Source organism: Podarcis gaigeae (genome assembly GCF_964106915.1).
Source record: "Podarcis gaigeae genome assembly, chromosome: 16".
Taxonomy (NCBI): Eukaryota; Metazoa; Chordata; class Lepidosauria; order Squamata; family Lacertidae; genus Podarcis; species Podarcis gaigeae.
The window spans coordinates 12,894,985-12,920,214 of NC_139693.1; the positions used below are offsets into that span (position 1 = coordinate 12,894,985).

General features: G+C 47.8%; 1 protein-coding gene across 7 annotated transcripts; it reads left to right on the plus strand.

The window, feature by feature from the left end:
• The first annotated feature begins 1,078 nt into the window (after positions 1-1,078).
• On the plus strand, positions 1,079-25,175 carry RCOR2 (REST corepressor 2). 7 transcript variants are annotated; one of them, XM_083716246.1, is made up of 14 exons: positions 1,079-1,625; positions 2,429-2,495; positions 13,872-15,307; positions 15,901-15,997; positions 17,966-18,022; positions 18,819-18,899; positions 19,856-19,908; positions 20,546-20,707; positions 21,341-21,465; positions 22,099-22,168; positions 22,738-22,953; positions 23,145-23,222; positions 23,347-23,404; positions 23,723-25,175. In XM_083716246.1, exons 3-14 carry the CDS (start codon positions 15,278-15,280, stop codon positions 24,403-24,405), a joined length of 1,710 nt encoding a protein of 569 aa, XP_083572372.1. In that variant the 5' UTR covers positions 1,079-1,625; positions 2,429-2,495; positions 13,872-15,277; the 3' UTR covers positions 24,406-25,175. The 7 variants fall into 7 exon arrangements, with proteins under 7 accessions (XP_083572372.1, XP_083572373.1, XP_083572375.1 ...); XM_083716247.1 differs by having other exon boundaries at positions 14,087-15,307; XM_083716251.1 differs by lacking the exon at positions 15,901-15,997 and having other exon boundaries at positions 1,339-1,625; positions 13,844-15,307; positions 23,723-23,961; positions 24,052-25,175.
• The last annotated feature ends 55 nt before the right edge of the window (positions 25,176-25,230 follow it).

Sequence of the window (25,230 nt, forward strand, 5' to 3'; positions counted from 1 at the left end):
ACCCCTGTGTCTTCCCAGAAAAAAAGCACTGGATACAGGTTATTATACTACAAATGCACAAAGAAGTAATTAAACTCTTATCAATATATATTCTATATGCAAATTGAATTTCTTACCTAAATATTACTAATGGGAAAGGGCTTTATCCAATATATAGAAGGATTTCAATTGTGCAATGAGACTGTCACAGTTCCCCAACTCCCTCAAAGTCTGCTCTTTGGAGTTGGGGGACCCTCCAGAGTGGATTTGAGAGGGAAGGGTGTGGGGGAGGAAAGCAATAGGAAATCTAGTCATGCAATGCAGGATTTTCAGTTAATTTTTCAGTTTCTCATCAGATGGAATGTCTGGCAATAGATTCAGCAGAGATGAAATAAAGCACATCACAATGATTCATAATTAACATATGGAATTCACTGCCATAATATGTGCTGCTGGTCGTTGCCTACAAATGGGAATTGGCCACGATGGCTAAATTGAATCTCTGTTTAGAGGCAGTATATAATACCTTTAAATAAGGAGCTTCTGCTGGGAGGTACGAATGGCAGAGAAAGGCAATGTTGCCTTCATGTCCTGGTGGGCTGCCCAGAGGCATCTCATTGGCCACTGTAGAAACAGATTCTGGACTTGATGGGCCTTTAGTCTGATCCAGCAAGTCTGATTCAGCCTGTGAATTTCCTTGCAACTTAACCCTTTGCCCTTTCCCTGCACTCTTCTGCAGAAAAATGAAGTTTGCCGTTCTTGCTCAGTTTGGGATTTATTTTTTAGAGTTTGAAACTAATTATTTTATTAACATTTTTATTAGCATTTTTTAATTCACAGTCTAAAGTTCATGGTTGTTTCAGCACTACTTGGAACAACCTAAGAAATTCTGCCTTGTTTTTCAAATTCTAAATCACATGTCCCCATTCAGATATCAATGTGTCCCTTTAGAGCTCCTTTTTTTGGTAGAACCTTATGTGCAGCTGGCAATAAGACTGGAGGGAAATACAATTGTAGTCATATAAAGCCAATAAAAATATAATTTTTAAAGAACATAAAAATGTGTGACCCATATTTTTTTTAGAAAAAGAATCATCTGTTCAGTGTGGAATTCTTTTCTGATAAATTTCAGCTTAGTTCTAGAGGGTACGCACACTCTGCAGGTCCTCATGATGGTGTTAACTTCTTGGTTTAATCTTCTGTGCTCCAACTTTCCTAATCACTCTACCTACACCTTCTATGACTCCTAAAATGTTTCCCTACCTATTCCTGATCTTTCACTAAAGGAAAAATAGCCCAGTAAAATCAGACCAAAAGGTGATCAACTCTTGTTATAAACTCACACAATCTTTTATGTCACTTTGTTTGCAGCAGGGCTAAGATGAGTTCTTCTTCAGTAGGATTTAATCTGAGCCAAGGCTCACCAGAGTTTGAAACACAGGGCTCAGCTGTGACATGGCTGAGGGCTTTTGAACATGTGCAGAGTGCTTCTCCTCCTCTTGCACAACTGAAAAATCACCAGCAAGAAAACATCTGGGATTGCAGATATGGACTTGTAGAGGAGAAGGTGTGGCTTCCTGGTTGATTTGTAAGGCTTGTTGTAGTTTTGAAGTCACAACAGGACATCGGACTCTCCTTGGGAAAAGGTAAAGTTCCAGAAACCTCTTTTTTGTTGTGTGTGTCTCCTTAAAGCCAGAACATCCCAGCCCCACAGAACACATCAGCTGCAGCACCCTAGATATTCAAAAGTATTAATTTGGCAAGTACACAAGCCCATTTCTTATAGGGATCAGCTCCAATAGATCGAGGACTTTTGCTTTTTGTAAACTGCCCTGAGGCAGGCTGAACTTTTGTCACATCCCAGGAAATAGGCTCCTGTCAGCCCGTTTTGACCTCTATCCAACCAGTGTTGTTGAATATGTGAGCGGAATGAACGAGGGGGTGGGGGAAGAGGAAAGAGAGTAAATGTTGGGAGAAGGAACAAGAAATAAGGAGAAGGCCATTGGGGAGGCTATGGTTGGCTTTGCCATGTACGGTTTGCTCTTTCATCATCAAACAACAAATTGATCCTGGAGAGTCTAGCTGGGGATGAGAATCTTTTACTTTGAAACACAAAGACACAAAGCCTTTGGATCTTTTATCTGCGCTCCCCTCTCCATGCAGTCCCTACAGATGCTTATTCCTATTCCTGTAGCTGGAGGGGATGGCTTCTTTGCCTGAGGCTACAATCCACATACCACACTTAATCTGGTTTAGTCTCATTGCAGTCAATGTGGCTAAACATGGTTTTATTGCAAGAAGATACTTGGTTTTTATAGGTGGGTTTTGCCTCACAATAATGCTTTAAATATTAATATTGCACATTTCAGATATTAAAAGGATTTGACTTAAACTCAGGAAATCTTACAACAGCCCTGTAATGTAGGTTACTATTATTCCTATATTGCAGATAGAGAGCTGAGACCAGGAGAACTGTAGTTTATCTAAGAAGACCATCTACTGAGTTCATGGCAAAGGTAAGCTTTGATCTAGATCTCTCCAGGCTCACAGCTTATATACTACACTTGGTTTTACCAGTCATTTGGTCTGGAATAGACATCCTTCGTTCACTGCAATTTTATAGAAAACCCAGGAGGTGTCATTGCCAAATAATAATAATAATAATAATAATAATAATAATAATAATAATAATAATAAATTATTTATACCCTGCCCATCTGGCTGGGTTTCTCCAGCTACTTTATTATTTCATTTGAGAATATTCTTTGTTGCCTTCCCATCTCAGAACTGATCTGTGGTGATTTCTTTTTATTCAAATGGTATTTCAGTCCAGTATGGAGTGATAACTGGGAAGGTTTCTCTGGGGTGGTCTCCCTTTAATTAGTAGCTTCCTCTTTGTCTCTTTCCTTAAAATCAAGTGTTTTATTTCTCTTCCCTCAAAATCAATTTCCAGATGTGAATTTTTCACAGTTCAGTACTGTTAAAATACAATACTAAAAAATAAAATATATAAAGTTCATGAACCATCTTGATAATACCTTGTGGAGGGAACAGGAACTGACTAAGGAACATCCTACCTATTTTAGAGAGGGCATGCCTGATGATACTGGGCAGGGCACACGTGAAGATTAAAACCAGATGTATTGTTAAAAAAACACACCCTATTTTGCTTATGCAACCTAAGTCAGGCACCAGAGGGCGCTTGTGCTGTAAGTTTCCCCCCTAAACGGAAAAGGGGGAGGTTCAACCGCTTCCTCCTTCCATGCTGTGATGGGGTGGGGGCAGGAGATGAATTAAACTAGGAGGTGGTACTGAGTTGCCTCCAGGTCACTTGGGATGTTGCTGCTTGCTTTTTCACTGGGTCATATGACCCTGGATTCAGGTTGTGTGCCAGAGACCCAGTGTCACCTTTGGAGGAAATGTCCCTGAGACTGGAATTAGAGTCAAAGAAGAATGAGATCACAAGTTAGAGGGCACTCTCTCACTCAGCACCCCCACCATCCTGTACTGCTTGCTGCTCTCCCTGCTGTTGTATCTTACAACAATATGTAAGATTCTCAGCACTAACCTTTTAACATATATGACCTTTTAACATGCATTTTTACCCCTTTAACTCCACACATTTCTCTCTCATTATTAAGCTTGCGTCATCACCATCTCCTCCTTTTGAAAGCACAAGGACCTAGTGAGAGCACAAGGACCTAGGTCACACAGATTAAACCTGTGTTTAATTCCAGTCCTCTGCTTTGTGACTCAGCTTTCTTCCTCTGAATGTTACCTGTATCCTTGTTTTGAATGTATTATATAGCACAAAGCATCATAGTTTCCTGTTAGCCTGCTGGAACCGAAACCCATTCAGAGAAGCATCAGAAGCAGTTAGTGGCTCCAGAGGCCCACAGAGGGGAAGGTGATAAAAACACAAAATTTAACATCAGAGGTGGGAAACTGCGACCTTCCATATATTGTTGCACTCCGACTTCCATCATTTCTGACCATTGGCCATGCTGACTGGAGCTGATAAGAACTGGAGTCCATCAACATCTGGAGGGCCACAGGTTCCCTACTGCTGCTTTTCACAACCTTGATAATTAATTGTGTGTTTTTGCCTGAGTTCTGTAAGTGCAGCAGCTTTGCTCAGATTAACACAGTGGTACCTCAGGTTACAGATGCTTCAGGTTACAGACGCTTCAGGTTACAGACTCCACTAACCCAGAAATAGTACCTCGGGTTAAGAATTTTGCTTCAGGATGAGAACGGCTGCACGGCGGCAGCGGGAGGCCCCATTAGCTAAAGTGGTATCTCAGGTTAAGAACAGTTTCAGGTTAAGAATGAACCTCCAGAACAAATTAAGTTCTTAACCCGAGGTACCACTGTAGTGTCCTTGGTTCGCATTATCTCTCTATCAGTTTATCTCCTACACTGGAAGTATGCATTAATCTTTATAAAGATGGGAATACTACATTTTTATATACTTGCAAATAGTATTTTCCTGAAGTTGTGAATATGATCAGAACAAAATGCTTCATTTCTGAATGATTGCTGCCAGAGTCCTTAATGCAGTTTCATGTCTTTGTCTGCATGAACAGCCACAGCCTGCTTTTCAGTCCAAAACTGTGGCCTTTTGATTCGCCTGGCCTTGGATTTTTGTGACAAAAGTTTTGAGGGTGCTCTTCAGCTCTCATTCCTTGGGTGTTATTTCACACATGGAAGCAGTTTCCCTGCAGCTAGGCACAAGTGCCTCAACCCTTCAGGCCCTTGTCTCCCTCCTTTTATGTTAAACAGCTCTTTGACCCAGCCTTCTGCTATTCTATACTCTGCTTTCCACCATTGGGCCCCAAACCACATCCCCCCCCCCATCTCCTTTTCCAAGAATTGACCTTCAGTCCAGCTGCTTCCCCTCATTCTGCTCTTCCAAACCTGGAACCACATATTACATTTATAGCTGCAACAGTTCTTCTCTGTTGAGAACTACAGGTCTTCTTGCACTTCTTACGGCTGTGCCAGTTGTAGATCAAGTTGCTAACTGTAATATATGAGCACAGAAAGTATGGAGTGTGAACAACAGGCTGTTTCTCTCCTCTCTGTTTGCAAACTGAATATTGTTGGCTGATATTCAAAAAGCATTCTGGCCTAACTGATCCACACCACCACCAGGTTTCTTGTCCAGCATCTTTCCTTGAGTAGCATCCACAGTCATGGCTTTTATTTTGTAGCTATTTTTGCAAAGGTGCTGGTGGTACTATTTCCATTTCCAGCCTATTGTACCTTTTGCTTTGTGAATGACAAAGCAGCTCAGGAAATGCAGGTATTCCTTCTCTTACTGCTGGGGGGGGGGGGCGCGGGAGGAGGGAGAGAGTGAGCTTCCTTGCATAGCCAGCTCATGTATCCAGTCTCCAGGGGAAAGGCCAAGGTGATGGCAGGAGGAGGGGAGGCTGCATTTCACCACATTGGCTCCTTTCCCAGGCTGCTAGAGACAAGCTCCTGTGTCCTCCTTCCGGAGGGGAGGCATCATCACCCTCCTAGTTGAGAGAGAGAGAGAGAGAGAGAGAGAGAGAGAGAGAGAGAGAAATAGACAAGCTCAGGCAAGAGGGACTAGTGGTTAATCCAAGAAGAACAATATTGCTCTCTACCCTGTACCTCTTCACCAACACTCCCCAGGGAGCAGATTGCTTCTTGCTGTCCAATTCTGCCACCCCCTCCCATCTTTCTTTTCTGTCTGGCATCATCCGTGGCAGCCTCCTACTTTCCCTTCAGGCCTCTCCAGGTTTGGGGTTTCTGCCAGTCAAATTCTATATCCTCTCTTGGCCAGCATGAATGGACATGGCCAGAGGGACAGGCAGCTTGGATCATATCTCTTGTTGCCCCCCCCCCCACTCCTCCTCCTGATGAGTAGAGCTGCAAGAGGATGGCTTGGCACAGCTTGACTGAAGGCGCAGCTGCCACTGCTGAAAGCTTAACCCCTCAAGCACCAGGGCATGGGGCTTCATCTCCATCTCCACCCTAAGGGAACAAAAGGGCAGACATTGTGCTTCTTGTGACAGTGGGTTGCTGTAGGTATGGGTGTCTGCAGGCGACTAACTGACACCATGAAATCCATTTGCCTGAGCAGGCAATTTTTCCTACTCTTTCTTGTTGCCACTGCTATAGTTCTGCCACACAAACATGCAGGTTAATAACCTAAACTGGTGTCCCTGGTGCTTGGGACTTAGCTGGCTCCTTCCCCATCACATTGTGCGAACAAACATTCTTCACCCAGATAGGTTTAGGATTTGGGGTGAAAAGGGAAACTTGCACTTCTCCATCCTCCCTGCCACCAAACACTAGCAACCCTCCCCCCACTCACCCCTCGCTCTCCTGGCAGAGGGGGAGGGGGAAGTGTCTGTCTCTTTAAGACTGTCAGGTTGCAGGGAGCAGATGGCATCTGCTTCCAGTCCTTGTTCTTTGTGTGGCTGCACAAAAGAGGGAGCCTGTCTCTCCTGAATTTACCCCCCCTTTGTGTTGGGGTGGAGCTGGGTGCAGGGAGAATGCAGCTGGGGGAGGTCTGAAGAAGGGAAGGAACCATATTGGGAGGGGGTGGAGCAGATTTATTGCAAAAGTAAACTTGAATTTTCCAGGCCTTTGTGCACTGGAAAAGGGGGAAGCCAGGGACTTATTTTATTGTGGATGTAGCCCCTCACTGCACTGCACAAATGCAACCTCAAACCTTCCCTTTCTTAGCCTCTAAACGATGGGGAGGTGCTGAAGTGGGAAGGTTTGCTGTAGCTGGAAAGCTGGGGACCATCATGAGGAAGGCAGAATCAGCAAAAGAAGAACTAAGTCATTCAGCAAACCCTAGAAATAGTGGGCAGTAGGCTTATGTGGGTGGGAAAAGATGGGTCTGTGTATCAGGAGTGGGAATGCTATATGAACGGTAAAGCAGTGGTTATGGGTTCTACATTTCTATAGAGGTGGATCTCTGTCACAGAGAAGGAGCACTGGGGAGGGATGCATAGGCATTGTGGACTGTTAGTACATGTGGAATGGACATCTGAGTACAGGGTATACATGCAGAATACTAAATCTAGAGACATGAGAAGTAGTTCAGAGAAATCCATACATAGGTGTGTGTGTGTGTGTGTGTGTGAGAGAGAGAGAGAGAGAGAGAGAGAGAGAGAGAGAGATTGCTGTAAAGTATGTGGAATGCTTGGGTAGGAAACAGCTGTAGGCACTGGAGAGGGAGCATATAAATTGGGAACAGCATAGTCTTGTGTGGTGTGTGACTCTCTGCATTCAAGGTGGGGAGTGACACAGTTTGTGGTTTATGAGCAGGAAGGGTATGACTCTTTGTGTAAGGATGGAGTTTATGGAGCAGCAGCTGTGGAATGAGTGTAGCTTTGCAGCAGCAGAGTGAGGGAGAAAGTATGTGATGGCAGGCAGTGGGGAAATGTGATGGTATATGCATAGAGTGATGAAGTAGTAGCAACAGCATGTGACAATAGAGGGAGTGTGTGTGTGGCTCTTTGTGTGCCTAGAGAAGGGAATGCAGGATGTGGAGTGTGACTAGACTTGAGGGAGCATGGCTATGCTTCTGGATATAGGTGGGAGAGTAGAGTTGTGTATCTGTGTGCCGATGGGGGGGGGGGAGTGCGTACGTGACCCCAATCAGGCCCTTCCTCTTCCCTCTGCTCTGGGCAGTGCTACAGGCCAGGCACGCTCCCTGGAGGGCAATCAGATCCTTTAATCTTCAGCAGGATGGAAAGCGGCTGGGGCTGTTCAGAGCTCTCACTCTCCCTTGCATCAGTTCCCCCCACCCCTTGTGCTTTGGCTTTGATGTTCAGCTTCTCCATGTTGAAGCAGACAGACTTGGGCATTCACATCCTTGGGCTGCATCTGAGCATGCATGTGCAACGCGCGCACACACGCGCACACACACACATGCATTATTGGCACATGTTCTCCCATACATGTCCTATTATTCTGTAAGTGCCACAGGGGGAGCAGCTTGTGCACTGAGAAGACTGGAGAGTTTGCAACACTAGTCAGCATCTACTCTAGGCTCCCTAGCCTGCGGGTTCCTCATCCCACAGCCCCAGTGGAGGGAGGGCTGGTGGAGGGAGGAAGGGTAGGCGGACTCATGAACTCTGGGATCCCTGCTGACAGCAGGAGGTTTGAATGGCCTCATATGCGGTGAAGGGACCAGGCAGGCTACTCATTGGTATCTTCTAAATTTAGGAGCCTGATTATAGTTTGGGGCTTGGAAAGAAGAGAGGAAAATACCCACCAAATAGAAATTCAGCTTGGGAGGAGGAGAGCGAAAAGCACATGCTTGCATGAATCTGCATCATGAGAATGCATTCATGATGTGTGAAAGGCACCTGTGCTCCTTCTTTCTCTCACACTCTCAAACACATTATTTTTTCTTGTGCACTCACAGTAACTCCATATGACAGCTTCTCCTGGGTCATTCCTCAAAAAGAGAAATGCAATACAGACAAGGTGTTGTATTTTAATGCAGTAACGTTTATTGGTGTCAAGTTGGAGCATGCAAGCTTTTGAGCTGCACAGAGCTGTTCTATCAAAGCAGAATTAATGCGGGCCAGAGTAAAATGTTCCCCTGTAATTCCAAAGCCAATGAAGCAATCTTTCTAATCCTGCATGTATATTATGTGTGTCTATGTGCATGCATGCATGAACACACACACAGAGTGTCTCCTTCTCACTTGAAGTCTCTGCCCTCAGTCAAACAAGGCAGCCATGCTGGGTTAACTGTTGGAACAGAAACACACAGTTTTGCTTTTCCCGTAGGAGCAATTTTCCATTGATTGTGTGGTAATTCATCCCACTTGAAATCAAGAGTTAGACACTCGAGTATTTGCTTTTCTGACTGTTGCAGTAGCAGGACAGTATCCCACTTTTCCTTCATGTCAGTCCAGTTCTTATGGGTGCATTGTGGCAGGGGCAGCATCTTCCTGGCTGGGAGAAAAACAGTGGCCAGATTGTGATAATGGTGGAAGTTGCCAGATCTCAGAACCCTATCAACAGTGCTACCCTGAGAGGGGAGTTGGTGTCTCTTATTTCTGAGCCAATATGGAAGCTAAACCCCAAGCAGGGCATTGAGCCAGCAGGGCTGTGCTGCTGCAGAGAGATACAAGCCACCCCACTGCTCCCATAAGCAAAGATTGTGGTCCTCTTGTCTTAGCCTTGTTGGCTTCCCCTCCAAATCCTGTGTCCTCCTGACCCCACTGCAAACAGAGTGGGTGGCAGGAACAGTGAGCTATAGCTGTATCTTTCTACTGTTCAAAAGCACAGGGGCTCGCATTAGCTTTATCCATTGTCTAATCATAACCATGGCATGTAATCATTGCAAACCTCTTAATACACACAGATAGTCATCTCCACCAAATCAACCATTTTGGGGCCTTGTCCTGACCCACTCAATTTACCCTGGTTGTATGATACGAGCAATAAGGGGGTGGTGGTAAAAAATAAAGCACTTTTTGCCTGGTTCTCTCCGCAGCTTGGCAACTGTCTCCTTCCTGGGACAGTATCCTGGGCTCCTGCTCTCAACCCCACCCCCAGCATGTCACTCAAATAAAGCAAAGGGGGTGGGAGAGGCAGAAGTCCAGCAGGGAGTCAGCAAATCTGTGTTGTGTGGGAAGTGGGCAGACTGGCCCTTTGCTTTTGTGTTTGCAGCTGCTGCTATTGCCACCCAGCCTGGCATTCACATTCTGGTCTTCCTTGCACCACTCCCTCTGCAAAGAGAAATGAGCAGTAGTCAGAAGGAAAAAGCTCCCCTATAACTTATAACTCCTTCTTACTCCCCAACAGTCTCCCTCATGCAGCCATTTTTATAGGGCTGTTGCTGTGTGTGTGTGCGTGCGCGCGCGCGTTTGTGTGTGCGTGCATATGCATGGTGCACACACACACACATAGAGAGAGAGAGAGCAAAGGAGCAGGTGTCTGTTTAGACAATGCAGTTGCTTTGTCGTGCTCCAGTGGGAGGGCAGGATGGGGGTGGGGTGAAGAAGGGAAAGGGAATGAATGGGGAAGAATAAATGTAAGAGCAGGATTTCCCCTGTGTGACTGTGACAGTGGTAGACGGGTCTGTGTGCATGACTCCTGCATAGGCTGCTATAGTTTTTTTGCGGAGGGGATTAGTGTGCATGTGTGAATAGATATTTGAATGACTGACTGACAAGAGGATGTGATTTAAGAGACATCACTTACATGTGGAGTGAGAGTAGAGATAGTGAACTTTCTGCTGTCTTTGTTATGCATTGTTCTAAGGGTGTAGCTCATAGCTCTTGAAATTTTGGGTTGAAGGCACAGTGAGAGAATAGAATGCTGGATTTGGTGTGGTGTTTGGGGTTGAGGGGGAAAATGGTTTGGGTAGTGACTGCTGAAAATGTTTGTTTTTCCATTTCAGTTTCTCCCTTGATCCATTTACCTTACCCAGGCCTGCTCTGTTTTTCATGCCTTTTGTGACAGCATGTCATGCCGTTAGAGGACTGTGTTTGTCCGGTCCTTGCTGCAGGAAGCAAACTCCCTTCCATAGCTGCCTGTACTGAATTGATTTAGCCCTTGTCTGACTAAAACACTGTGTCCTCCTAGCGTGGCTAAGGCCTAAATAAAATGGTTTTTCCTCTGTTATGCAGCTGCTCATGCCAGCAGATCTAAACTGCCACAAAGGCTGAAGGGGCTTGTGGTGTTAGGTTTGCCGTGCTGCAAGAGGTATCAGTTTCATCATGTGTGTATTACACTGGTCTAGGTGTGTGTACAAATGTGTGCATATGCTCTACAGTTTTACATGCTTCCATGTTCCTTATTCTGATTGTTAGCCACTTGGGTTCAAATTCTAGCCCAGCCACATATATTGTAAACACACACACACACACTGACTGAAAAAAGAGACACATCTGCTTACAGTCCAGGAGCCATCTAGATTCACAAGGTACACTTAGGAAAATCTGTTTCTCGGTCTCTAATCTCGAGCTAGGAGTAACAACAATGTGCCTCAGCGAGCTTTGAGATTTTGTTGCTGTAGAAAGCAGAAGTTGTGTGCTTCTACATACTCTTCACTACAGCTCTCCAATGCCACAAATCCCCCTCCTTTGTGTAGGGAAGAGAGAAGCCTGTAATGCTTCCTGGATGATGGACTACAGCTCCATACACCATAATCAATCAGGCACAAACTGCCCCCCCTTCTACACACGGCTGTCCCCTCTTATTCTGTCCTCTCATGGACTCTATAAAATACAAATTAAAACCAGGTTCCACAATTGAGCTGAAGATGGGTTGATAGCCCATCTCAGGACACAAAACCAGAGTAACTGCTCTCCTTTGCAGAAGCAGCCGAGATAGAAAACCCTGACCCCTGCATTCCATTCCAGCTAATTGACCAGGAAACAAACAAGACTCCAGAGACAGGGTGGATGGCCTCAGCTCCCAGAGTCCTCCCTCCCTTCCTGCCAGCTCAATCCCCTCTGCCCCCACTGCGCTCCTCACCACCTCCACGGTACAGGGCTGGAAGGCAGCCTAGGACCTGAGCTCCTTTGACACATCAAAGAGCTGTTACAAAGAGTCTGTGAACAAACAGAATTCCCTACTAAAATTCTCCCCTTTGCTTCCTCCCGCTTCCAAGCAGCAGGGTTGGGGAAGAAGCTATTGTTCCTCCTCTGCTCTCTCCTTCCAGCAGGGAATTTCTCTGTCATGTTGACAGTGCCATGCCTCTTTGCACCCAGGCGCAGTTTTGTCACCTTGCTTCTCTCCGCCACCCACCACAGCCCTCCTCAACCAGCCATTATTTTATGGCCCTGTTTAGCCATGCTCTTTCAGATCTCCACAATATTTCTTAGCCCTCCTGAATCATTAGTCTGGCTGCCTTGGAGGCTGGTAGTCTATTCCCACAGTGAATCCTATTGCGAGTAAAATGACAGGAAACAAGAGAGGCTGATATTTATGAAATGGAAGAAGAGAGAATGCCTGAAACAACCAAAAAGGGAAAGCAGGGGGGCATCACCACGTGAATTTCCATTGAAATCACCGAAAGTTCTAGCAGGCTGACGGGAAATGTGGGGAAAGGACCTAATGTTAAGCAGGCTGGGGTAGACAGAGAAAGGATGAATAGAGGAAAGCATGGTAGAGTTTTTTGGGTTAGCAGCTGGTAATTGGATGGACAATTTACCTGGAGTCCTGGATCACCATGCAAAGAAGGGGTAGAGTTAGGTAAACCCAGGTCTTAAAAGTTAGGCAGCGTACACCCCACACATTAAAAACACACCCCTCCCCCCAAACTCATGAGAAGGGTGCTGGGAATTGTAGCTCTGTGAGGTGTAAATTAAAGTTCCCAGCACTATGAGTCGGGAGTGCTTAAGTGCTTGGTGTGTAAAGAGCCTAAATCTGTGGCTCCCTTTAAGGACCCTCTTCATACCTTATGCAATTCTTCCTCAGGAACTCTTACTCACTCTGGCCAACTCACAATGAGTGCCTATTGCTAGAAACAATTAAATGGACCTCCTCTCTCCTATATACACATTGCCAAATACTTAAATCAGTTTGCTTCAAGTGGGGGATGGGAGAAGAGGTAGGGAAAAGTTTGTCTTTGATTGGGAACATGGACACAGGACTAGCAAGGGGTGTGGCCTGAGGAGAGTCCCATGGACCTGAGTTTCTCCACGCAATGTTAAATGCACAACCACCATTCAGTTTAATCTTGAATGTAGCCAGGAAGTGGCTTAAATTCCCCACCCCCAACACTGACATTTGCAGTGTCACTTCTGCAAGATATATCACAGGAAGATTGGTTTGAATCCAAGTGGCTACCTGATATGTTGTATTTTCCTTGTAAATCAGTTTATTATTACCCATCTTATAAGAGAAAAGGACTAGAATAATATTTTTAACTTGCGTGTAATGGGGTTTTTAAGAACATTTGCTTTTTGTTTTTTCACTATGGTATATATTCATAGACACAGATGTGCAGGGCTGGCCCAAGACATTTTGTCACTGCAGGCAAAATGCCCTGCTGCCCCCCCCCCCAGCAGATCCAGGTCCCTGCGCTCACCCAGTCCCTGCAGTCTAGCACTGCAACTGTACCCTCACCTGTGGCTGTGCCCATGCTGCCACCATGACACAGTGGCAGGGGTGCAGCTGCAAGGGCAATGGTGCTGTGATGGTGGTGTAGGAGGTCCTGGTGGGGCTAGCAGGCACACAACAATGGGGTAGGGGAGGGTTGGATCCGCTACCTGAAGCAAATGGCTTCACCTCGCTTTGTGCATGGGCTGCTCCTGTGTGCAGTAAACCTTGTGTAAGGGCTACCATTTTATCCTTCTCCATGAGTGAGACCACCGAAGAGAATTTAGACAGAAGCAGCCCAACCATAAGGAAAGGTTAATTGGCTGCCTTAGGCAGCTGATTGTGGTGTGGCAGAGGAGAAAAGGGTCTGATCTGATGAATAGGACTCACAACCATTGGTAATTCTCTTACACAGGCTCCCCTGAAATGAATGGGACCTGCGCAAGAACATCATAGTGTGTTGCTCATGTTCATTTCAATGAGACTAGTAAAGGACAACTTCCTTCTCAGCTAATTGTGTCCCTCTGTGTAGTGGGTGGGGTGAGTGGATTCATTTGGGTTTTCCTAGTTCTGTTCTGTTCTGCAGAATTGCAGAGCTATCCACATTGAAGCTGTCTTCTAAAAAGCAGTGTGGTGGAGATAGTGATGCCGAGCGAATAGGTCAATCTGATATAGGGGTGTGGACTTGTTTTCTCTCACTTTGGAACTCTCCCATACACAGCAGCCAAAGCTCTACATAGTGAGCATAAAATGACAGCTAAGTGAAATTTTGAGAGTGTTAGATGACTTCACAGTTATGTGTCTTATAAAGATGCTACTGTTCTGCTGCTACCAAACAGTGCCTTTCTCCTGGATAAGGAGAAAGTGAGAGAAGCCAGATTAGAGCAGAAGCAATGGAGGGGGAAGAGAGACTTCCCCACGTGTCTCCTGCTGGGAATTGAATATCAGCATCTCACGGCACCTTCTCCTCATTCGCTACAAGGGGAACAGACTTCCTCCATCCTTCACCCCTTTGAAGAAATGGGAATTCTTTTCTTTTCTCTCTTTTTTTAAGACAGAGCAGCTTGTGCTTTCAGAGGACTGATGTGCTCCCTCCCCGCTCCTGACCTTTTCCTCCCCATTCTGCACATCTGGCCTCCACCCTCCCCTTTCTGCGCGCCTCTTGCCCCTGCGTGCCTCCTCTGGCCAGATGTGCAGGCAGGCGGAAGAGTCTGAGGGGAGGTGCTAAGGCAGAGAACTGGAACTACTTTCTCACAGCAGCAGCAGGAGCAGCAGCAGCAGCAGGAGCAAGAGCAAGAGCAAAGCAGCCACAGACTCATTGTGTGAGAGGGAGGGAAAAAGAGATGGTGGCGGCAGCAGTGGGAGACGGCAGCGCCTGCAAATAATCCTCTCATGCAACTTTTCCTTTAAGTGCCTCACACGCACGAGGGAGGCTTTCCTCCTGATCCTTCTTCTCTTTCCTGGTGATAAAAACTGGGACTCTGGAGAGGATATTCCCTTTTTGTACAAGTTACTGCAGCTCTGAAGAAGAAAAGAAAAGGACTGATCTTTTTTTGAGAGGGGGGGGGGCTTAGGTAGACTTTTAGGGACCAAAGGACTTCTCCCCCTTTTACGTTTACCTAGGATTTTTAAGGTGATATTTCCTCCTTCACCCTTCTTTTTGCTGATTGGAGGATCTTAGCTGGAGAAGCAGCTTATTTTAGAAGTTATCTTTTTTAGGTTGCTGCTCCCCCAAACACACATCCTATTCCAGGTGTTAAGCTCCCCACTTTCTCAGAGCATCTCCTACATAACTTCAGCAGTACCGAGTTTCCCCTCATGGTTCATACCCATTACAAGGAAGTTTACAGTAACTTTGGAATGAGAGACAAAATTTCAGAGTGGGAAAGGAAAACCTGAACTCTGATCTTTCCTCCCTTTGTACAGAATTTACGTTTAACTCCAACCTTCACTGCAATGGATTTTTACAAGGGGCATTAATTTCCTCCTCTTAATGTTTTAAAGTTGGAAGTTGCAGCAAAGGGGGAGAAGAGACGGCGGAACTTCAATTTTTAAAAATTTAAATAACACACAAGTATTTCAGTTTCCTGAAAGAGGTACGAAGACTGGAAGGGGAAAATATATCCTTTCCCAGCCCGGTGGTCTGCTGGGACTTGGAAGATGCCTTCCGTAATGGAAAAATCAGGGATCCTGTCCAGAAGCCGGTCCAAGTCAGCCACCAACGGCAACCACCAGAACTCAGAAGATGACAGCAGTGAAGAGGAACACTCCCACGGTAAGCCAAGCTGAGCTACATGCTATGCTCACACGAGGAGTTATTAAAAGTGGCTGTTTCTCAAGACTTCATTGTACTCAAGGGGGTGGGAGGATTTGAACCAATGGATGCATGGGTTGAAGGTCTAAGATGCCCCAGTTAAAAAGAGGGCTGAGAGAGTCAACTGTGCTATGCTGCGGTGGAACAAAGAGTTCGGTATCAGGGACCCTTTTGGAGCTGGACTTCAGGCCACTGAGCTCATGACACCAATGGCTTTAGTTTGGCTCTTTCCAATAGAGGGGAAAGGCCTTTATTAGGCTCACCTTGCCCTCTACTGGCCACAGAGTGAGAGTGGGCGTGGGAGAGGGAGAGCTGGTAACACAAATGCGGGGTGGGGGGTGTGCAGAGAGAAATCTGGCTCCATGAGGGCTGTGGGGTGAGGTTGTGGGGGCACAGCTGATGGATAATATATCTAAGAAAATGTTTGTTTTGGGGTGCATATGACAGCATGTGAGAAACATGTAACTTGGAAAACTGTAGTTTGTAAAGCAACAGAGATGGTGCAGAGAGAGGGCTAGGAGTGTGCAAAAGAGAGAGACTTATCCTGATTGCAGGAAGCAGATGATGAGCTCCTTCAGTGTTGTGACATGAAGCTTCAAAAGAAGAAAGGGGGACGCACAGGTGTTAGTCTGGCTCAAGGTGTTCCAAAAGGTGAGGTGCTGTTAGTGAAGTGCATCTTCCCAAATGTCAGCCCAAGCATGTGTTATGCTGCTTGGGATCCTTGAATAAAACAGTGTGATAGTTGCCAGGTCACTGTGGTTGGAAGAGACACTTCTTTCCCTTAATCCTTTCCAGTTGCTTCACACTTTAGTGATCACCCACCTATCTTACCTCTGACATTTGATCCTTTTTTGCCTGTGTGGTCAGACCCAGAAGCAGGATGAGGGTGGGGATCCTCTGCAACTGCCCCTTTCCTTTTTTCCACCTTCACCCATTGGCCAGGTTAACAAAGGAGCCAGCTGGGGGCTAGAATTAGAAAGTTGGTTTGGGTTTGAGCTCATAGCTTTATTGTCCCCAGAGCCCTCCCGTCATCTCTCTCCCCACCCTCCCACCCGAACTCTGTTATGATTTCCTGTACACCTCTGGCTTTGTTAGGCTTCCTCTTCCACCTCCCTCCATTCTCTGTGGGATGTGGTGGTGGAGGGACAACCCCCCGCCCAGTACTCCACATGTCCAGTGGTGCACCTGCAGCTGAACATCTGCTCTAGGAGATATACAGTGCTGTTGATAGGGCTGGATGGGGATAGACTTTTGTCCATCTGCCACAGGCTATAGACACACAGCACAAGTAAAACCACCCTAGTCAGATCTCATTCTCAAAATACATTTTGGACAGAAGCTACCTCAGTGTGTCACCTGCATTTCAAGGTGTGTGTATGTGTGTGTTTACCCTGATAGTATAACCATGACCATCCATCCACCAGCAGGTTTTGCTTTAGCTCTCTTGAACTGTTGGATAGGACTGCTGCCTTCTCCAGTTCTCTCTCTCCACCTTGAATATTGGATCATGCTCTAGTGAGCCAGGTGGTGATGGTGCATGGCCCTAAGATGGTGTCATTTGTCTTTGCCAACAGACATCCACCCCTCACCCCACCCTGCCCAACACCACCCTAGAGCTGCCAGATGCACTCTTGGGGGAGGTGCAGATGGTGCCCCCAAGATATATCAGGAGAACCATGCCCCTTCCTGTACATGGCCACATGAGGATCCCACCACTGCCATCCCAGAAACTGCTCTGTAGGGCACAGTGTGGGTGTTTCCCAGAATGGATATGGAGCCCTTTCAGCAGACCACTCGGCCCCCAGCCCAGCATGTGTTTCTTGGCCCCTCTGCCAGAAAGTGAAAGCTCAGGAGCTCCTTGGCATGACGTTGGCTAAATGTTTCCAGATCTTGCCTGCTGTTCAGCAGCTGCTTGGTAGCTTGGGGTTTTTTGTTTTTTTTTTAAGGAACAGGAGTTTGCAGAGGGTGGTGGAGAAAATACTAGGCTATCCAAAGTTATAGTGAAAATGGTGCATTTGCTGCCTGAGAAGGTTTCTCAGCAGTAGCCTTTCTCTTGATGTTTCCCTGGAGGGCTCCCAAGGATCCTTGCTTCTCAAGTGCCAAAGTGCTTTGGGTGGTGGAGGGTATGTGCACTGAGTGTTTGTACCAAGATCCTCCTTATTCATTTGGAAGGCTGCTATGGCTTGCTCAGCCATTTATACTGTTGCCCCCTTGGCCACATCACCACCACCTTTGAGGATGGAGAAAGGCAGTGATAGAAGGAACACACAAACACTCCACTGCAATATCTCAAGTAGAACCAGGACTCCTCCCAACCAAAACATGCAATTGCCCCTTCATATACAGTGGAAGTCTCTCCCAAATACTATGCTGGACCACTGAACTTAAAAGCAGTGGAGCGTCTCATTCTGCTTCCTGCACTTTCCACATCCCTTGGGAATGTCTCTGGGCATTTGAGGCTATTCAGGCAGGAAGCACCAGCCAAAAGTGAACTGTTCCCATTCCAAGGGATGATCCGACTCCTCTCTTGAGGGCTTGTATCGCTGTCTGAGCCAGCCTTTGCCCTCTCTCCCTTGCAGCAGCAGGTCCTTCAAGCTTGTCTTTCTTGTTCCCTTACAGACAGCATGATCCGTGTGGGAGCAGATTACCAAGCTGTGATTCCAGAGTGCAAACCAGGTAAAGGGTGGGGGGCACATATAAGCATTACAGATTACAGGAGAGGGTTAAGCAAGAAGGCAGTCATGTTCCCGGCTCCTTCAAATAAAGGCTCTGGCTTAACAGTCCAGGTGGATCATTGCATTCTGAGTCCTCCTTCCTAAGTGGAGTCCTCCTCCTTCCTAAGTGGAACCTGAGCATTTCCCCCTAAGGTGAACAAGGGCGACGGGTCCCACCCCCACCCTGCTGCACCAGATGGCTTTTCTCTGACCATCCCCCTCCTGCACCTGGCAGCAGCCCGAAGCTCTAATGCAGTCACACTCTCTTCCAGTGCCAAATCTTTGGCGCCTCCTGCTTACAACCACCCTGGCAACACGTAGCTGCTAGTTTCTGGACCTGGAGGCTCCTCCACCTGTCTTTGCTCTTGGTTCCGGGGTGAGTGGGGTGAAATTATATGTACCTCCTCCCCACATGCTGTCCAAGAGTGAAGGGAGGGGTCCACCAAAGTGTTGGATAATGTGTAATACAGGTGGGGACTGAAGACATGAGCAGACTGAGTGGGCGTGATGGGGAGGGGGTGGTCACCTACCAGGAAAACACAGTGAAAGCTGACTGAGCTGGGATAGCTCGCACTGCTGGCTAGGATACCGGAGAGAGGTTGTGTTTGTGTGGACACCAAGCCATCCACTGCTTGCTTCAGCACAACTGCATTCCTCTCTCACCACCTTGATTTTCAGCAGCAGCAGCAGATGAACCTATCAGGAGATCCTGCCCAGAGTGCTTAAAGCTTTCTCTTCCCTCTGTCTTTGTAATTCAGAGAGCCCAGCTCGCTACAGCAACAAGGAGTTGAAAGGGATGCTCGTTTGGTCTCCAAATCATTGCGTCTCTGATGCCAAATGTGAGTTGCTCCTCCCTCTTTATTGTGTAAAAAGTGGAAAGGCCAGGTCAGATCAATGGCTGGGGCTGGGCCCTGCGCACTCCTGTGGAGCTTTCCTCCCTTCAGGCCATGTTGGATGTTCCAACAGCCTTTGCTCCCTGGCCTGGATTCTGAACCAGTTCCAGAATCAACCAAGAACCAGCCTGGCTAAAATAGGGGTGGGGGTGGGGAAATGCATTCCATCTTCAGCTGGTAGCAGAGCCTCTGATTGACAGCTCCCCCTTCCCCCCCTCCCGGGACTCCTAGAAGCAATTACCGAGCGGCTGGTGCGCTGCCTCCGGCTCCTGGGTTATTAATCTGGCTGGTGCAGGCAGCTGGGGGGGGGGGGGGAGAGAGAAATGGTGTCGCTGCCTATGCTGAAGCAGAGAGGCCCAAAGTTGGGGTTCCGCTTGCCCAGGTAGTGCTGTCGCTTTTGAAGAGGTCGGTGAAAGATTGATGCATGGCCAATTGTCACCCCAATGGCTTTGTCATTAAGGGTTTGTGTGAGAATATATCATATGTACATAATATATTTTACAGCCACACTTTCCACTTCTATGGGGGATGCTTCTCCCCTCCTTCCCAAACATGAATTCACATGGGACTGGCAGACACATCTCTTGGGCAGTGCTCTTGTAACACAGATCTAGTGTGTGCTGGACCCTCTGGCCACATGCCTGCTTTTATGTTCCTCTAGAGGGCGCACTGCAACAGAGCACTTCAATTTTCTCCCCTCTTTGCTAGCAGGAGGGGCTCCTCACCGGAAGCCCCAAACGTGGTTGTGGATGTCATGGAAGAGGAGATGATCACTGCCATCCCCACCTGGCAGGCAGGCAGGCTAGTCATCCACTGAGGGAAAGAGATGTCAGAGGACGAAGCATCTCCATCTTCTCTGTTTCCCTCCCCCAGCACTGACGGTTGCCTCTTTCTCCCTCTAGTGGACAAATATATTGCCATGGCCAAGGAGAAGCACGGATACAACATAGAGCAGGTAGGAAAACCAGAACAAACTGGATTCCCTGGGTGGTGCTTCAACAAGTTTTACTTGGAGTAGACTTGTTAAAATTACTGGACCTAACTTAGTGGTGGTCATTAATTTCAGTGTAAATCTTAAGTTGAATACAACCCCTTGTTTCTTGACCCTAACTCAACATTACTGAAATCCTACAAATTCCATAAGAGCAGAGCAAATTCCACAAAATTAGACATTGTTTGATCTGGTTAACCAAATTAGATTTATTGGACACTTCATTCCATTTAGCATCAACTTGTAAGCCAGTAAAAGCTTATTGGAAACAATGCTACCCAGTCTTAAGATAGGCATTTTCTCATAGCAAAAAATGTGATACCACAGGACCAGGTGAGAGTTTGAGAGATACATTTAAGAGGGATCCCTCCCCCAAGAGCTGACAAACATGCCATTCTCATGGCCAAAGGTAACCCTTCCTAGCCCATCTCTCTTTCACTGACCTGCTTGCCATCACTATCTTAACCTTGTACAGTTATCTTCAGAATTGACAGAAACTTAGGTATCACCAGACTTTCAGGAGCCACATTTTCAGGAGTGACATTCCATTGCTGGGACAGTCACTCCTCTCTCTTACACATTACTTTCTTTCCCCCAACAGGCTCTGGGGATGCTGCTGTGGCACAAACACGATGTGGAGAAGTCCCTGGCTGACTTGGCCAATTTCACACCATTCCCTGATGAGTGGACGGTGGAGGACAAAGTCCTGTTTGAGCAAGCCTTCAGCTTCCATGGCAAGAGTTTTGCTCGAATCCAGCAGATGGTATGTGTTCCCCTCTTGCTGGTGTAAGTGGCAGGGTGGCTGGGGTCCAAAGAACAATCCTCTTCTCACGAGTGTCCAGTGCCAGGTTGGTCTCATCAGGCCCCTTCCGCAGCCCCATTGCTACCTCCTGGCTGTTCTCTGGGTGAGCATGATGCAAGTGAAGGAGGGGAGCAGCCTTTCCTCACCCTCTTGGCCCTGGTTCAGTTGGCCAAGAAGAAGAGGGCAAGGAATGGGAAATGGGGACAGCAGCAAGGTGGAGGTAAGGCTGAGGGTATCTTGCATAAGTCCCCCTCCAAAACTTGCAACCAGATATGTGCCTATATTGACAATTTACAAAACTGTTTTAAGGCCTGCTCTTTGAAATCCTGGGCTGGAGCCAGCTTGTGTAATTATATGGGCTGATGGTTGTTTCTGGACCAGATTTCCCATTTCACTAGTCCCATTCTGGCACCTCCTGTCTCTCACACACAATATACGAATGACCCAGTGCCACAGCTCTACTCGTTAACTCTGTATTTGAGCATCACTCCATGGCCTAATTACATGCCTATTAGAATTACCTTGTGCCACACAGTAATTCAGGTTTTGGCTGCCCTCTTCTACTCACCGTTCCTCCTGCGACTCCTTGCTTAGCTTCCTGATAAGATGATTCCCAGCCTGGTGAAGTATTACTACTCCTGGAAGAAAACCCGGAGCAGGACTAGCGTGATGGATCGGCAGGCCCGCAAGCTGCTCAGCAAGAAGGAAAAGGATGACAGGTCAGAGACCAAGAGTGCATGTACGTGGGGTGGATGGGCTTAGCAGGCTCATGAAGGAAAGGGTTTGTAGCAGAGGTAGCTGGGTGGCTGGGCCTGTCACAGAGCCAATAACTTTGCCTTCAACCCCAAAGCAGTTTCATTAGTGGGACCCCACCAATTAATGGAACACTACAAATCAGTTTCTGAGGCAGGGAGCCTGCCCAAACCCAGTTAAGCTGAATATAATGTCAAGATTTGCCCATAAAACCAATTGCAATCTAGCAAGGACCGAACCAGGCAAAACATTGATGGCTTGGAAGTGACTACCTTGTACGCAATACTTGGGGGACACAGCCTGGACTTCTAAAACTCCTCCAAACTTTTCTCCTGCAATTTAAGTCTCTCCCACTGCTTGGGAAAAAGTGGGGGCACAAGCAGAGATGGCCAGAAGTTCATTTTCTCCAGTGAAGCCGAGCCAGGATGCAATGAACAGCAGTAATTACTGCCTCCCAGAAGAGCTCAAAGCAAGGATGGCAATAGCCCAGTAGGGGGGAAAGACCTATTTGGAGAAACCAGAAAAAGACTGCAGGAGAGGCAAGTCATATTCTGGAGCAAGCAGAATAACTTCTAATGTCTTCTGCATTTCCCCTACAGTAATGATGAACTAGAAGAAGGACGGCAGGCTAGTGAGGGTGAATTTGATGCCATGGATCCCAAGAAGGAGGTAAGGGGAATGGCCACTAACAGGTCTAAACTAAGGGTAGCTAAGATAAACAAGGGTCAACATGGTTCCAGTACCTTCAGCGGCAAGAAAACAGGCACTTTGCCATGAAAATGTTTTTGGTGTGTTTTTTTAAGTACAGGGCACACAAAGTCCTGAATTTATCAGGATGGAGATGTCATGTGCTAAGGAACATTAAACCGCTTAGAAGAGCTATAACTGAATGACAACTGTATGTCAAAAGGAACTGGGTGGTAGAGGACTGACTGATACATTAACCTAAGGAAGATGGGGTTGTAACCAGTGAAGTTCTACCTGGGGGGTCAATCCACTGAAATTAACGAACCTAAGTTAGCCATGTATATTAATTTCAGTGGATCTGTAGTGAGTACAACTAGCACTGGATACAACCCAAGGAGTTACCGCTGCCAAGACAGATTACAATCCAGCTCCTCAAGGAAGCAGCATTAAAGGGCATGGGAGGAAGAGCTGCAGTGGGGCAGTAAAAACCATGGTAAAGTTGAAGGGAGGTCCTGTTCAGTTTTCGCTCACTGTCATTCTCTCCTCTCCAGCCTAGTTACCAGAAGCCCCTGAACAGCAAGCCAGGGCCTGTGAAGAAGGAGGTACAACTGTCACAGTATCGGCACCACCCACTACGCACTCGCCGGCGTCCTCCCAAGGGCATGTACCTGAGCCAGGAGGACATTACGGGCCTGTCTGCCAGCCCAGACATGGCTGTTCTCACCCTGCGCCACCTGGACTCCCAGCTGGTTTCCCTCAAGCGCCAGGTAGCAAAATCCTAAGTGTGTACACGTGGTCACAACTTGCTGCCTGCCTGCCTCCCTCCCAATGAGCATGCACCGCCCCTTACGGAAAACCTGTTCTCCTTTTCATCTTCCAAAGAATTTGGGCTCTTCAGACTATGGGGGTGGGCAAGGGAGCTGTTGCCTCCTGACCTTCCAGTCTCTGTCCATACTAGGTACAGAGCATCAAGCAGATCAATAGCAGTATGAAGCAGGTGCTAGAAGGTGGAATAGACAAACTACGGCCACCCGAGGTGAGTGTGCATGCGCAGGCAAGCTGCCCTTTTTCTGTAATGGTAGTTTCCAGATTTCTCTGTTCGGGGGAGGCATAAGAGGGAGGGAGGCAAAGCTCAGACACGCTCCTTTTCTCCCTTGCAGACAAACATCAAGTTCAATTCACGCTGGACAACAGATGAACAGCTGCTGGCTGTACAGGGTGAGCCTTCAAGGTCCAGCAGGTGGGAGCCCATGCAGCAGAGAGGCGACAGGCTGCCTCCTCTTAGCAATGCAGGGCTGAACTAGGAGAGGATGGATGGGTTATTCCCCCCTGTTGTATCAGAGAAGGCTATTGGTCTTTGGGATTTGAGGGCCAGAGTGCAGGTTATGATCACCCTAAAGTGGCACCCTCTATACCAAACTTCTCTACCATGGATTGGGGGCCTGGAGACACAACAGTAGGTAGCTGGCTTGCCAAATGGTGGCATTTGGTTATGTTGCGGGACGGTGCAAAAATCACCTCTCTTTTCCTGCTCAGCCATCCGAAAATACGGCAAAGATTTCCAGGCCATCGCAGAGGTGATTGGCAACAAGACAGTTGCCCAGGTGAAGACTTTCTTTGTCAGCTACCGGCGCCGGTTCAACTTGGAAGAGGTGCTGCAGGAATGGGAGGCTGAGCAAGAGGGTGTGGGGCCGGCTGCCCCCCAAGGTAGCTCCCCTTCTCAGGACCAAAAGAGCTCTAGCGCTTCGTTAGCAAGCAGTGAGGAAGAAGATGAGGTGAGGAGAGGGGCTGCCCCCAAGTACCAACACCGCACAGACCTCTTGAGCTTCTCCAGCACTGAAAGCTCTCCTTCTGCCCTTTTGCAGGTACAGATCACTGCGGTGTCCCGTTCCCTGCAGCAGCAGCAGCAGCAGCAGCAGCAACCGCCGCCACTGCCCCCTCCGCCGCCACTCCCAGCGTCTCCCAGGCCACCACCTGCTGCCCTCTCACAGCCACCCCCTTTGCTGAGGCCCACACTTCCAACAGCACCCACGCTGCACCGCCAACCCCCACCACTGCAGCAAGGCCGCTTCCTGCAGCCCAGACTGTCGCTCAACCAGCCGCCACCCCCGCTTATTCGGCCAGCCACCTCGCGACAAGCGCCCCGCAGTGGCCAGCACCCCCCATCACTCCTTGGTGGGATAGGAGAGCCCCCTCCCCCCTCCTCCAGCTCCCTCTGAGGAGGGGTTTCAGAGTGCTTCCTTTGACATCTGTGAGCCTGGCTCTACAAGTCACAGCTGGGATTGGTACAGTCCTCCTCTCCCCCCACAAGGTGTGCATCGGCTGTGGTGGTCATGAAAAGGGAACAGGGGAAGGAGGGGCTTCGGGGTCCCAACTGTCATCTGACCCAGTTCAGGTAGCATCCAGAAAGTTGGCAAGGAATCCCAATCCCCATGTACATTGGGGTGGGGGTGGGGTATTTTTTTTCTTGGGAGGGGAGGGAAGAGAAAGGAAGTGATAGGACTAGTAGCTTGGGGTGGGTTTGGATTATGTTTACACTTTTGCAGGATCAGTTGCATCAGTGCCTGTGTGAATCGGGGATTGGGGGGAGGGCAAGGGGAGGTATGTCAGAGTTGACACAGGTGGAAGCTTGGGGGGAGGGGGAGGAAGGAGGGGAGATTTACACCTGATCAGACTGGATGCAGAGGCAAGAGTGCTCCCAAGTAAAGATGCCCCTCTCTCTGTAACAGCAATTTCCCTTCCTCTCCAGTTTCTACATGGAGATTTGGAAGGGGGGGGAGGGAATGAGTGGCAGCTTGCTTTGCTCTGTACTTGCCTGTCCACCTTGCCAGGCAGGAGTCCCTGGCAGCAAGGATGTAACGACTCCCTAAAGAGTAGGATTGGGCAGACTTCTGTGTACGATTCCCCTCCAAGGCCCCACCCATTGCTGGGAGCCTTTTGTTGTTGTTGTCGTCCATGGAGCATTTTCAATAAAGGTATTTTGTTACAACTGGCTGATCTTTCCACCCTGTGTCTAGCTCGGGAGGCAATGGAGCATGGGGAAA